This window comes from Borostomias antarcticus (genome assembly GCF_949987555.1).
Source record: "Borostomias antarcticus genome assembly, chromosome: 4".
Taxonomy (NCBI): Eukaryota; Metazoa; Chordata; class Actinopteri; order Stomiiformes; family Stomiidae; genus Borostomias; species Borostomias antarcticus.
The window spans coordinates 29,088,755-29,104,025 of NC_140237.1; the positions used below are offsets into that span (position 1 = coordinate 29,088,755).

The window sequence follows — 15,271 nt, forward strand, 5'->3', positions numbered from 1 at the left end:
GCTGTTAAATCAGTTCTCCTCTCCGAAGGACCCACAACATCTTCTTCACCACAGCCCTTGCCGCTAGCTCTCGGCGAAAAAGAAGAGAAATTAAGCGAAACCGCCGACCGCCCTCCGCCGCCATCGCCATCCTCCGCGGAGCTCCACTGGAAAACCTCTGGAACGTTCTCTTCCATCTCCGTGTGCCTAACAACAGTTTAAGCTAAGCCAGCTAATCAAAACACTGGAGTGTTTAAGGGTAAATACGAAGGAGTGGCGTGACTCAGCGTCGGGGGCCCGGCACATGGAAGCGATCAGGGGGAGGAGGACATCATCTCAGGCAGGAGTCCAAACCTGAACCTGTCATTAGGGAAGAGTGATGTGCTGTAAAAGCTCTGTTTGTTTGGCCACGTTTACGGTCCTCACAAGGATGGCACTGTATAGGAACGGAGAGAAAACCCCACGCCCCTCTCATATGGATACAATCTGTGACGGGGGCAGGTTTCCTCACAGGCATCGCAATGTGTAAGCTAAACCGGGCCAGCGAACAAGCACTATATATAGAAGACGGCTGCCCTGTAGGCTAGTGCATTGTAGTGGCCTGAATTACAAAGCCGACCAAGAGATTTGAGACCACCTTCACGGTTGAAGGTGAGCAGAGGTGAGTTCCATTTTTATAGTGAAACAGACTGCAGCCTTTATGATAAACACAGAACCTGCCCTCTCGGGGGTCAGGTTCCTCCCGAACAGCACCAAAGGTAGAGGAAGAGAGAGGAAGAGAGAGAGAGAGAGAGAGATATAGAAGGGGAAGAGGAGAGGAGGAGTGAGATCACTATCAACGACTGCACTCGGTGCCATCGTCTCCCGTTGTTAACGATGATCCAAATTAACATCTGCGCGAGGAGGAGAGCTGAAAATTGAGACATGGAGTTGCGTCCCCCGTCTGGGGGTACGAAAGGTGTCAGCTGTCACTGACGGCCTGCTCCTCTGGGAGGAGGTGCCAGACTACGGGACTCCTGCCTGGTGGAGCACAGGGAGACTGTTACAGTCTCGCACGCTGCCTGGTGTCACTTCACATAAAGCTTGCCTAATTCTGCACAGGGAGCAGCTTAGGGGGGCTCTGATCTCCGATTATGAGATGCACAATCCACTTTCTCCACATCAGCCGCCTGATTATCCATTTAAATTGTTCTGAAAACTCAGCAGAGCCAAGTGTCGAGACAGATGCTGGCTCAGGGTGTGAGAGCATGTATGTGAGTGTGTGTGAGACAAGTCGCTCCGTTGGCACTGGGTCCGGTGGCACGTGGGCAGAGCGGGGCTTGTAAGAGGGAGAGCGTCCAGATCTGTCCAGCGTGCCTCGACAGATGTGCACAGACTCTCCTGGCCGTAGTGAGTGAAGTACTAGGCTGTTCCTACACATGCACTTATGCAAGTACAGGCCGAGTGCAAGAGGCCATTAGGCTTATGAGAAACACATTGGCTCGCAAAAGTGATGACTATCAGAATTGGCGTAGAGATATGACATCGGAAATGTGTAAGCGTGAGAGGATTAACAAGAGAATTCCAGATGTATTTCATGTAATCCTGTGTGTGATCCCATCCCGGATCCCATCTTGTGTTCTTCCATAGTAGCAGGGTCCGTCTCTCACAATATCGAGACAGGAACATGAAAGAAAGCTCTCCAGTCTTTCGATAAACTTTGTAATTCAATTCACTGATGTAATAACCAAGACTTGTTAAAGGCAGCGCCATGCAATTACTGCATATAATAGGCCCCGGGATCAATAGGCCAGGATTGAGGCTCCGGTTTCCAATAACCTGAGAGGCAAGGAGCATAGCTACGCTAGGAGCACAGCTACTCAAGTGACAACAGCATGATGGACCCAACAATCAACATGTTTCACATTTGGACCATCTCAAATCCATTTCTACATATTTATAGTTCATTAAAGCTCTCTAATTTGATTGGAAGGGAGAAGTGATACCTCTGGAGTGGAACTGAATCCCTCATGTACAGTATCGTTTTCCCTGAGGAGAGTAGTCAAGCTCTCAGTTGGAATATACGCTTTAGCAAGCACACCAAGGTCATCTTATCTCATGCTGTAAGTGCATAGGGTAACAATACCCATCTAAACATACAATATTACTTTAATGCATTAGATTTTGGTGGGGGGGGGGCTCATTCCCCCTTACGGCACATTTCATTCTGAATTTGAGCTATATGCTGTGTTGAGTATCCAGTGGTGTATTATGAAGATGACTCATACTGTACAGGATTGCAGAAGTACTGGACATTTTTAATAACTGCCCGTCAGGTTCCAATTGAAAACAATGTCTGTTGAAATGTGGTTGCATACATTTCTGTTGCTGTCAAAGGTAGTCATTCATCACAGAGCCAGGTCCATTTTGGCTGGCGCTGGTACAGAAGGCTTTTCCACTGCACCCAATGCCCAGGGCTGACACATTAAGTAGATTAATATAGCGTTACAGTGGGGAGAAAACTCATTTCAGTGTGAAATTACACGACTTAAAGTGGAAAGTCACTTTAATTTCACTTCAGCTCAGGTTACAAGAAACAATACTGCACATACTCCAGCGCTGTTTTCATTAGAAAATATAAAAAATGTGTTCTGCCGCGGTTGCTTTCTCTCTCTCTCTCTCTCTCTCTCTCTCCCTCTCTCTCCCTCTCTCTCTCTCTCCCTCCTCCTCTCTCTCCCTCTCTCTCTCTCTCTCTCCCTCCCTCCCTCTCTCTCCCTCACTCTCTCTCCCTCTCTCTCTCTTCCCCCCCCTCTCTCTCTCCCTCCCTCTCTCTCTCTCTCCCTCTCTCTCTCCCCCTCTTTCTCTCTAAAAAAAGGAAAGAAAATGTGGGCTACAGATACAAGTACAATGCCATCTGCGGCATAACACTGGAAACAGTTGTTCCTTTTGATAAAATGCAAATGAGCCTGGCTGTTGTATCAAGTCCTTCCTGGCCCAGCCTCTGCCCTGCCCCAACAGGGCCTCACAGCTGGAGTCCAACGCTCTGTGAACAGCTCTGTGAACAGCTTGTGTTGGCCTTGCCTCGCCACACAGGGACTCATCAGTCTCTGGATATGGAGGGATGCACCCAGTCAGAGCAAATGTGGGGGAAAATTAAACTTCTCCCTTTAAGGCTCTGGCTTTGTGGTCCAGTCATTCGGTGAATTTGAGGTCAAAACACTCAAAGACCCTGTACGTAACTGGCTGCGTTTGATAATAACAGGAACATGGCCACTGAGCTTATAATGGGGGAAAACACAGAGAGGAAGATGTTGAAGCATTACAAATCGACACAATTCCCCTACCATGTGACAATACTTTGGTAGGGCGATGAAAATGGCCTAGTGAGATCACTCTCTCCTAATCTGAATGGGATTGGCCAAGTAGAACTGCCGAGGATGATGGGTATTCCTGGGGCCCTCGTCCCTAATGACAAGGCAAAAGAGAGGGAGGAGGACGACGACAAGAGCGCTGATATATTTAGCACACTGTTGAAACTTCACTCACCCCAAGCTCTCTGAGGGACAGCTATTCAGTGGCACAGCACAACTGTTCCTAGCCTGCATATGTCTTCAGTTCACACACAAAGACACACTTCCTCTGGGTAATGATGCCAGGTGGTGTTTTAGGCATCATAACTGACAAGTAAGAGACCGATACAGTGAGTGACAGCGCTCACATATCCTCGGGCTCCTTGGTTGTGTCTTTGACAAGGGTGAAAACAGGTGTTTATGTCGTCCCAACTTCTCTGGGATGACACCATGAGTGGGTGCAGTGCTGTCATGGCAGTCACATCACGGAGCTCTGACTATCCACACACTTAGCCTAGGCCTACTCCAAAGATGTTCTGGGGCCGGTTGCACAAAACATCTTAAGTTTTTCCCTTAAGTATGACCCTTAAGGGTTAATTTCCCCTTAGTTAAGGGGATTACTTAAGGGTGTTGCACAGAATCCCTTACAAGGTTTCCTTAGCTAAGGGGAAACGTTAAGGGTTTTCATACAAGGAAAGAGATTTTACAGCAGTAAAATTTTAGTTTCCATGGTGACCATTGGTTTGCTTGCCCGTGACCGGCTATCTGTCACAACACTACACTGGGACGTCCTGAGACGCTGGGGAAAATGTCTGAGGAGAAAAAGAGAAAGCCGAACTGGTCTGAGGAAGAGAAAGTTGATGGAGTGGATTTTTCCGATTAATAAATTGCTCCTCGTACTGGGTGGGTGCTTGAATCTTGATGTGCGTCCCGTCTATCATCCCGCACACTTTCGGGAAGCCAGCAACATTAAAAAAAGTGCGCCGCTACCGCATCCTCCTCCCGTTTAGATGGGAAGTTGACCACCTCATCCAGCAGACCGGTAAGGGCGTTTGATACCCGGTGAACCACACGGCACACAGTAGAACGGTGGTCATGAATAATGTCTGCGAGGACCGACTGAAAAGATCCCGTCGCATAAAATCGGAGCGCAATCATCAATTGCAACGGGGCTGGAAGCTGTAATTAAATATCAGTTGTTCCTCACTAAGAGTGTCTAGTGGGTTCTCCCTGTCACGGAACACTCTTCTTGGGACTCGATTTCCATCGTTTATGTTCATAAACGCAGCCATAAGGTTGGGGTAGAGGTCCCTTACGTTTTTCCCTTATTTTGCTTGCTAAGGTCTTTTGTGCAACACCTTAACTGACTTTAAGGGACTCCTTAAGTCTATTATACCGAGATAAGTAGAAAACCTTAAATACTTGAGGGACATCTTAAGGAAACCTTAAGGGGAATACTAAGGGTGTTTGTGCAACAGATTTTATTTTAAGGAAACCTTAAGTCAGAACTTAAGGGAAATATTAACTTAAGATGTTTTGTGCAACCGGCCCCTGGTCTCAGCCTCTCGGCAAGGTTTAGCATAATTATAGAACGTGTAGGGCTGATCTATCTCTAATTTATTTGAGGTTTTTGTGTTTGAACGATGTGGAAAGATGCCTAAATCTCTCAATTGAAATCAGCGCTTTCCCTGTTGTCACAGTCTCTCAAGTGCCAGCAGCAGCAGTTCTCTGTAGTTCAAACAGTAACACAGGCTGTTGTTTCCTTGGTGCACCTGCACGTCTGAGTTTTACCAGTCAACAACAAGCTTGAGTAGCCTAATGGCAGTCGCAGCCACTAAAGACGACAAAATAATACCAATGAAAGGTTAGAGAGGAATAAGAATAATATGTTTGTCCCAGAAGTGCAGCTAAGTTAGCTAACTTTAGCTAACTAGCTAGCTGGTGATAGCTAGTATTCCCATCCATTCAAATTTCAATCCATTAATCTAGCTTTTGCACTTGAGAGCTTTTTCTGAAATGTGTGTACTTGCATGTAGGCACATGTTAGAGAGGTGAGGGAATGAGGATAATGGAACATGAAGTTAATCTGAAGGTTACTTTTTTCTTTCTTCTATAACTGAGATTTCATGGCTCCTTTTGTGGTGAAGAACAATTGGTCTATTTCATTTTAGACTGCCTGTTTTTCAACCTTTGTCCAGGGCACTTTCTGATTTATTTGTTGTGTTGAAAGGAGTTCTACTTTTTGGGCCATTTTCATTATCCTACCCTGTAGTTAGTAGGACATCTACAGAAATGTATGACATACTTGAATGACGTACTTGAATGTCACGGTTTCTTCTCTCTCAGACTGAAATGTCAGTCTGATTAAGAAAAGTATTTTTGAATCATATTTTGTCTTCATGTCTTTTGAGTTCATGTAGACAGGAAAAAAAGTGATCCAAACACTGGGGAAAAAAAGAGATAAATATTTTGGCCATATCGCCCAGCTCGAGTAGAGAGCAATTCAATACCCCTAGTGCAATGTTCAAACCTTAATGAATTTTTCTGACAAAAAAGCGTCACTTTCATGTAGCATTTTGAAACAGATACACATTTGCATCACAATGTTCCAAATCGACCACATGTTGGCTTAACATTATATGAAACTAGAAAGTACATTTCTTGGAGAAAATGTGAGGTGGGCTAGCTGCCACAGCTGTATGTGACTGCTCCTGCTAGTACTACTACGGACCGGGCAATCTCCATGCACCCACCGGCGAAGACTGTGTGTCTCTAGCCCACTCAGGGAATGAATTGTGGGGTCCGTGGCATGGACAGTGGCGAGACTCCGCCCCCTCAGATCAGTGCTGGTCAGGGACAGTGTACCCCTCTCCGGGCCATTTACCCGCCCCCACCAGTTAAGACCGTGTATCTCTAGCCCACTCAGGGGCTGAGTTGTTGGGCCCGTGGCGTGGATAGTGGCGTGGTGGTGAGACTCCGCCCCCTCAGGTCAGAGCCGTTCGGGGGCAGTGCAGTGACCTCCGGGCAATCTCCATGCACCCACCGGCGAAAACCGTGTGTCTCTAGCCAACTCGGGTTGAGTTGTGGGGTCTGTGGTGTGGTGGCGAGACTCCGCTCCCTCAGGTCAGAGCCTGTTGGGGAAAGTGTACCCCTCTCTGGACCACCTACCTTCCCCCACTGGTGAAGACAGTGTGTCTCTAGCCCATTCTGGGGCTGAGTTGTGGGGCCCGTATCGTGGATAGTGGCATGGTGGCGAGACTCTGTCCCCTCGGATCAAAGCGAGTCGGGGGCAGTGAATTGACCTCCGGACCATCTCCATGCACCCACTGGCGAAGACCATGTGTCTCTAGCCCACTCAGGGGCTGAATTGTGGAGACCGTGGCGTGGACAGTGGCATGGTGGCGAGACTCTGCTCCCTCACATCAGAGCTGGTCGGCGACAGTGCACCCCTCTCTTGGCCACTTACCTGCCCCAACAGGTGAAGACCATGTGTCTCTAGCCCACTCAGGGGCTGAGTTGTGGGGCCCGTAGAGTGGATAGTGGCGTGGTGACGAGACTCCACCCCCTGAGGTCAGAGCCTGTCAGGGACAGTATACCCCTCTCTGGGCCACCCACCTGGCCCCACTGGTGAAGACCGTGTGTCTCTAGCCCACTCAGGGGCTGAGTTGTGGGTTCCGTGGCGTGGATAGTGGCGAGACTCCGCCCCCTCATGTCAGAGCCGGTTGTGGACAGTGTACCCCTCTCCGAGAAACCCACCTGCCTTTACCAGTGAAGACCATGGGTCTGTCCCAAGGACGCGACCTACGTAGGCTGCGACCTAGGTAGGATGCAACCAAACTATAAATACTATCAAAAATCTGAATACATCCGCCAAAGAGCTTAACATCGTGAACATTTTAAAGTTTGAATTAAGTTTCTAGCACAAAGTATGAAGAAGTTATAAGTCCAAAAACTGAGGAGAATAATAATAAAGAAAGAAAGGAATAGTGGGAATATCACAAGTTGGGCTAGCTTCTACAAGCTAGCCCATCTAATTAGTTTGTTCGGAAGAGATATCTAGTATCTAACAAAGAATCTATTGTAACTGCAACCATTTTTTTGTACATTTTTTTTACACTCCATGTCTGGCAGTTCAACGGTTTACAATGCGTTACAAAACATGAAGTATACTCACATCGCCAGCCGCGAGCAGGGCCCCGTTGGCCTCTGCCATGTTCATGTAGTTGTTGTTGTTCTGGAACTGCAAGAAAAAATAAGAGAGATCATCATTATAAACCTCTGACCTCATATCAAGATTACATCAACCAACGTAACGCGAGCATATCTATTTCATCGTGGTTGTCCGTCCATTCAGAGTGTCACTTGTTTTTTTTTTTTTTTTTTTTTTTACATGTTAGCATCTTAAGTTAACCCCTCGCTCTCCTTGTGTGAGTGAGCCCTGACATTGTGGCTTTGGAGGCTGTGAGGGGATTGTGAGAGGACTAGCCAATTCACTGCAGGGTAATGAGAATCTGGGCCTGGCTATTCAGGCCTTATGGGACGGCAATTAAGGATGGGTTTGCATCACAAAGCAAAGTATCAAGATGCAGTGGCAGGTTATTAACTTCAAGTAACCCATGGGGGGACGCTGCCACTGAACGACAAAAATAAGATGGTGGAGACAAGTGCTAGTATATCGGAGGCTTGCGTGTGGTTGGGCGCTTGAGTGCATATGTGGGGGGGGTATTAAGTGCTGATGAGCTATTAAAACAGTGGTGCTTTGAGGTAAGAAATAGCATGGTGCTTTCACAACCAACCCCCCCAAACCCACACACAGCCTCCTCCTGGCAAAATGGCTACCCACGTCCTTTCTTCTGAGACACAAGCGTGCTGACAGGTAGGAACAATGGGACAGAGAATGAAGAATTATAGGCTAGCAGCTGGGTCCAGGAGCACAAAGTACCTCTGTGTGAGTGAGCAGCACAAACCCAGCCTACACAGGAGGACAAGAGAGGGAGAGAGCTAAACCATGGCACGCTGCGTCTTCATATGGAAACCCACAAGACACTTTCCTCATTCTGACAAAGCACTGGAGTAATGGCTTTTTTGTATTTATTACAAAGTCATTCTCACAGAACAGTGTGAATGCAGAAGGGAGGGAGAGAGATAATTTTTTTTTTTTACGGAGCTCAAACAATAGTAGAAACGAATGAAGATCAGAGAGAAATGAGAAGTGTATTAATTTATTTTTCACTCATTTGTTGTTTTTGTGTCCCTCCTTTTCTTCTGAGTGGTTAGTATGCGAATGTAATTACCACAAGAACTGCGGCTAATCAAGTGCGAATGGTTTCCATTAATTAGTATATGCCCTGGAGAGAGAGGGGAGAATCAGTAGCAATGTTAACAGTGTAACGCATCAGCGAGAAGGGAAGCCACAAGGCCTGCTAGCAGTTGGCAGAGCAGGTGGTTTGAGAACACCAGCCCATTTGCAGGCCTCTTACCTACCCCACTAAACTACATCTGAGCTCAGCACTGGGTACACACACACACACACACACACACACACACACACACACACACACACACACACACACACACACACACACACACACAGATAAACTTTACTGAGGAACATCTGCCAATGAGGAGAGGTTCTCCTTCCTCGGTGTCTGTAACTCTGGGAGCTGACATGCCAGGGAATGCCAGACATTCTGAGAAGCACTCCACTAGTAATTAACCTCACAGAAGGCTTATCTGTGAGGTGTTACCCTGTCCCCCTTCCTTTTTTTAGATGACAAATTGAAGTCTCTGAGATATCCTTCTCCTATTCAAACACAGGGAACATTGTGCTGATGTTAGAAGAGATAGGGTTCTGTGCAGTTCTTTGTTCGACTGTGTTGCCCTGGATGTGAGTGAGATGTTAGGTGGTGAACTAAACAATAGCTCTTGAACAGAGAGAGCTCTCTGAAGCATTCTGGGAAGGCGGGGGATATATAGGCATCTGAATGCTTCATTTTGGCTGGAATATGCGTTCTGGATAATGAAAACATGGAAACTGATAAAAGTGTTCTGGGCTGAGTTTCCCATCGTAGCGCTATGATGAACGCCATAGCCTACGGTGAACGCAGCACTATGATGCCTCTGGGAAACTCAACCCTGGTCTTTTAAAAGCTGCTAGAGTTGAATTGACTAGCTCTTAGCCTTTGGTGGTTCATTTATACCATTAATTTCCAATGAATTTACTTGCTTTACACCAGTCCGTGATCCCGGATGAATGCACATATCAAACAGTGAACCAACATGTAAACAAACACTACGCCAAAATGTGAGATAAATACTAAACACAGCGACAACCAGCGCTGGCCTTCATTAGCGACTGTGCAAACAGGAAAGGTCAAGCATTAATTACAGGTGTGAAATTCGCTAGGTTCTGTTTCCACAAGGTACATTTTATAGCGTTGTCAAAGCTCCTCTGAGGACAGGTCCAAGTATCCTAAGAGGACCGTGTAACAACCACCCTAGGAAATGTCCCCGGCCTGCGGTATCAATCCTGATCATTAGGAGCTCAGTCGTGGCAGAGCCTTGGCCCACGCCCGTACAGGCAGGACAGGCGGCCAATCTTATTATTGTTACTCTCAATTCATTTCAGGCAATGCGTTTAATGTTCATGTTCACGGCCGGTGCAGGTTGAGTCAAATGCCAGATGAAATTAAGTGTGATTGGTGGGACCGTGCAGCTGACGGCCGGGCCGGCACTAAAATGGGTCAGAGCAGACAATGAGCACTCGGCAATTAAAATGATGAGAAGAGCTGGATGAATGCTGCAACAGCCTCGTTAGGGCAAACAACGTTACGCACAAGGAAAGCTTTTCGGAAGCACCGTCCTTGCCACCGGTGTTGGTGGGAGGTCGGCCAATCAGGACGCTAGTATCAGTTGATCATGACAGGGTAGGGCGCTAACTAAATGTTATCAGGGGCTGTTCTTGACTTAAGCAAGGAACTGGCTCGAAAAATCTATAGGAGCACAGCAGCAACAGCCCAGACGAGGCTGCGACAAAGCCTTTAGACAGCCCAGCACTTCCAGGACCAGCATGTTTCCAAAAACAACTGATATCTCTCTCTGTGCTCTAACGCGATCTGCGTTCCCCTGGAGGGTTCTGGCATAAGGTAGCGGGGCAGTGAGAGCAGGAGCGCTTTAAAACAGCCGTGGGATCGGAGGCTTTTATCAACAGAGTGAATCCATCGGCCGGCGTGGCGCTCACTGTGTAACGCCAGGCGCGGTGAACGCCAGGCGCAGCTCGACAACAGCGCAAACGGCGGCCAGGCGGCGTTCCGGCTTCTGCGCCGTCCGCACGTTTCTTCAATAAATGTTTCAGAAAGGAGAATAAAGAGCTCACACAGAGAGCACCTGACCCTGCAGTGGAAACGCTACTGACCGCGCGATCACAGGGAGAGGGAGAATAAACGTGCTTCCTAATGGTGACTCAAATGAAGAGATGCACGTGAATTCTCCTCACTTGTGAAGTATAATCGATCTCTTTCTCTTGTAGCAACTCTGCGTCCTCTCTCTCTCTGTCTCTGTTATATCTCTGATAATAGACTACAGTACCTCCAGGATAATTGGGAGAGCAGGAGAGGGTAGGAGGGGGTATGTATTGGGTCTTAATTTACTAAATGCTGTTTATTTTATTTGCATGGAGCAATGAGCAGTATGGATTATCTCCAAGCTCCAGCTGCATCAACAAGCAAGTGTGTGATACCTGTCCTGTCTCCTTTTCACGACAGAAGCCAATATCATTTCAGCTGAAGATATTTCAACATGACAGAGTCTTATAACCTTAGACTGGGAATATTCTTAGGAAAATATTTCCAGTGGGAAATAAGCTGTTTGGCAGCTATTACACCAAACAAAATTATTCCAACCCTAGGGCATGTGCAATATTACACCAACATGACCCCATCTAACCCGCAATATGATGGGGAAACCGCACAGATTATATCTGTAGACATGGACTGGACAAGTTAGAGCCACAAAATACATAACCGAAGAGCATCTGACAGCGTGACAAACTGCTAGTGAGAAATAGTGTTCATGTGGAGGTAGAATGCTCTGTGTTGGTCAGCGATCACCACGCCAGACCAATCAGAGTAAAACCTATGCGTGCTGACCATCATCCTGAAGAATCAATCAACATGCATTTCCACGTCGAGATACTCTTTTCTATTCTGCACCTGAGGCAATTCTATTTTAGAGCTTTACGAATAAACCAAGACAAATGCCCTGACAGAGCACAATATATCAACACTATGAGACTGGCCACATTACAAATATCCAGAGAAATCGAGAAAGAAACAGCTTTTTACTCTGTGATGAGACATGACTTGAACCGGGTGCACTCCGGTTATACAATACCAACCAGAGTCAAAGTATCGGCCTGCCTGCCTGACAGCAGGTAAGCAACTTGGCTACGTTCCTCGTCCCAGCAGAAAACCCAGAAACTAATTCAATCAAGAGCAGACGCTTGCCAGAAACATATCAGCTGCTGACAAGCGATTTTACAGTTCAGCTTGAGCTCCGTGATCACAGCCCAGCCTCTGTTCTCTGGAACATGATTCTTGTGCTAATATGTTCTCCAGTGATCTCTGTAAAAGAGAGCAAAATACCACATTAAAAAAGAAAAAACTGCCAGCAGTCAGCCATAGTGACCCAAAGTAATTTGCTTTGTTTTGTGTGTTTTTTTTTTTACTGCAATTTTTTCCTCTTACAGTAGGTTTGGCAGAATGACAGCTTTAGGACCCTTTCATTTAGCAGAAGGGGAGGAGACGGGACACAAACGGCACCCTTTCCTCTGCCCCCGGGCCCCGCCCCTCTGGGCCTGTTGCAGCTTGGGTAAACACCAACCTCTGGAAGGGTTATCTTCCCAGTCCCCAGGTCCCCCTCACCAAATACATGCTCATTTACAACCCAATTCAGCGTAAACACTCTGCAGCTGCCCCTCCTGTGATCACAGGAGCTATTCACGCGCCCAGCGGGACCTCATACGACTCATGCCAAGCTGACATATACAGATATATGTCTATATATTTCCCTTCATGTGTGGGGCAGTCAATTTGTACAGAGACTCCACAGCACAGCGTGTCCAAGCTGTCGGCTCACAAGCTGTGTTCTGATCTGCAGATCCAATCGATTGGCTAGTCAGTTTTAAAGCTAAAAATCATTACTCCACAGTGTGGAGTCCACACACAGCACAGGCTGTCCTCCCCACAGGGACCGCTGTTCCGCAAACTACACATGGTAGCATTAAAGAGAAGTTCTGTCACTGTATCTCTCTAACCCCCCCCCCACACACAGTCTCTCAAGAAAGACCTTGGTAGATTAGGGCTGTGCAGTGGGACAGGCCAGGGAGACAGGGAGAGAGGCTGGGTCTTATCAGAGGCCTGGATCTGGCTGATGACAGTTTCATTCAGTCTGTGTCCTGATTGTCTCTCTCTTTACAGCTCTGGGCCCAGCCCTGGTCTTTGTCTCCCCGGGGCTGTTTGCTTTAATAAATCTGGACCCGGAGGACTAGTTTAACCCCTTGCTGGGATATCAACACCACCATAAAAGACCACCTGTTCCCTGGTAAACTACCCAGTGTTTGGTGTCTGATCTGAGGTTATTAAGCATGGGGTGCTGCTGGTGCCCTCGGTAGGCATACGTTTTGGTGAGCGCTCACTTTAACATATGAAAAGTACAGTAACCCTCAAGTGATCTCTCTCTCTCACCCTCTCTCTTTCTCTCTCACCCCCTCTCTCTCACTCTCTCACACTCTTCTCTCTCTCTCTCTCTCTCTCTCTCACCCTCTCTCTCTCTCTTTCTTGCCCTCTCTCTGAAATGTGAGATCAGGGAATCAGAGATGCTCCTACTTGGAAGTTAACCCTCAATAGGGACTCAGCTCCAACATTGCAGTACAATATAATCATTATTCCTCTCCAATTTATAGCACATTATTACATTTACACAAAGAGTAAGAGTTTGTAATTTACAAGATAATATTAAGATACTTAGTATGAAAGAATGTCCACAAAGTAGGACATTATTCAAATGAGATTACATCATTAACAATCAGCTGCAGCTCACTAACATGAAATGCAAATGATTCTAAAGGGTCTGATATTCACTTGACCCAACGTATTCAATGCATTCTACACATTCAAACCTGTAATTGATGCCAAAACAATGATGGGCCAAAGTATCTGTTTTGCATGCAAGTGCTGCACGGCTCCAACCATAGGTTCCCAATCCAACTCAAATCTTAAAAGAAAGCATAAGCTGAATGTTGAGTTTCATCTTTGATCTAGCGAGGTGCAAAGCCATTGGCCCACAGCCCACAAAGGGGCTTAGGCAGTGCAGAGGGCCTCATGGAAACGTGGAGCTCCTTTCCCACAATGGCACCGGCGTATAGATTCACTACTCTTTGGAAAACGACATGAGAAAGGGCCAGCTTGCTGGATTTGTCTTGCGTTTGCCCCGAAGGCCGTGTCTTCAGGTTGTTTACTCTGTCCAACTTTGAAGCAACTCCAACTCAAGATGCTATCAGAAGCCAGGGATACTGCACTTCACTCTCACTCACTATAGAGCTGTGGCCTTCTGTGGCTTTAAAGCGGTATTACCTGAAATGTGTGACGTTTTAATCGGGTACAGGGAAGCTTTCCAACTCTGAAAAGGCTTTTGTTTTGGCTGCGCTGATGCTGCTACTGTACTGACGGGCGCCGTAGCTCTGGGACCTGGATACGCATGCAGCTTCCTCACTGGAGAGCTGCTTTGAGAACGGAGGCTTCTCTCATTGCTCTGGAAGCAAACACACATTTATCTATTTCCTGGACTCCGTCACTGGTAAATGCGCTCTTTAGAACTGTCTTTGGTATGGAACAAGACCAAGTACCAGTGTTTGGGGGACACAATGTAATCCTGTAATACAGAAATGGCATGAAAAATGCATTTAATTTAGGTTGAAAAACTATGTTGGATAAATTGGGTTAGCCCGAGAGATGAATGCAGGTCAACAAGCTTGCTAGACTAAAAACTTGGTGCCAATGGTCCTCAATCATGCAAGGTATTTTGATATAAATAAATTAATCTGAAGAGCAGCCAAAAAGTTGCAATGTGCAATCGGTAGGATCTGTAGCAGTAGCTTTTAAGCCTCGATGCTTCTCGTCTTACTCGCAAATCAAAACTCTTTAGGCTAGTAATGGATTCTAATACCACTCTTGACTTTCTTCTCTGCACATGTTTTGTTAAGATACAGCTGTAAGATGGCGTGGGTGTATCTACCCCACGCTGCCTGCATCCTACCCATTTATTCTTTTGATAAACCTACAGTGAGCTCAAACCGACCAGTTGTTCAGTCTCTATAAATCGGAGAAACACAAGTCGCTGAGCGGTGACTCGTATATCAGTCTATTATACACTACAGGGCTGACTGTATTAAACAAATGGCCGTGCCTGCAGCTGGAGGGGAGAGGCAGTATGGGGGAGCAGAGGTTATTGTCTAATTTAAATCTTGGCTCCCTTCCCAGAGCTGTACCACATTCCAATTTGTGGCTGTGTTGCTTGGCGCAACTGACAGAGGTCCTGCTGCAAATACTGTTGGGCTCCTCTCCAGAAATGTGTCTGGAAAATGACGATCAACAGGTCGGCAGAGATTAACGGTATGACTGGAGCAAATTAGCTGAAATTATGGAAATGGTGCAGCATAAGGATGTTTTCTTTCATGTTGTCGCCACACCTGTCCTCTTTCCAAAGGTTGATACAGTGCCTGCCTATTGATTGGGGCCTGGTGAACTTGGAGCACATATTCATCTCACAGGGGTGACTGCTTGTGTATTATGTTAAGATCCCACAATGAAAGGGTAGCAGAAAAAAAGACTACTGCAAAATATAAGACAGCTGTTGATCTCTTACCTACAAATTAGAGACAATTAGCTATTCAGAGCACCAACTGT

The 15,271-nt window shown here is 46.7% G+C and overlaps 1 protein-coding gene across 1 annotated transcript in view; it reads right to left on the minus strand.

Annotated features, from left to right (window-relative positions):
- tox3 (TOX high mobility group box family member 3) overlaps positions 1 to 15,271 on the minus strand; it is a gene marked incomplete at its 3' end in the record, with an annotated part of 44,940 nt that overhangs the window by 11,038 nt on the left and 18,631 nt on the right. Inside the window, exon 2 of the mRNA XM_084436774.1 lies at positions 7,483 to 7,548. Coding sequence (XP_084292900.1) covers positions 7,483 to 7,548 — 66 coding nt within the window. The remainder of the gene's footprint in view (positions 1 to 7,482; positions 7,549 to 15,271) is intronic.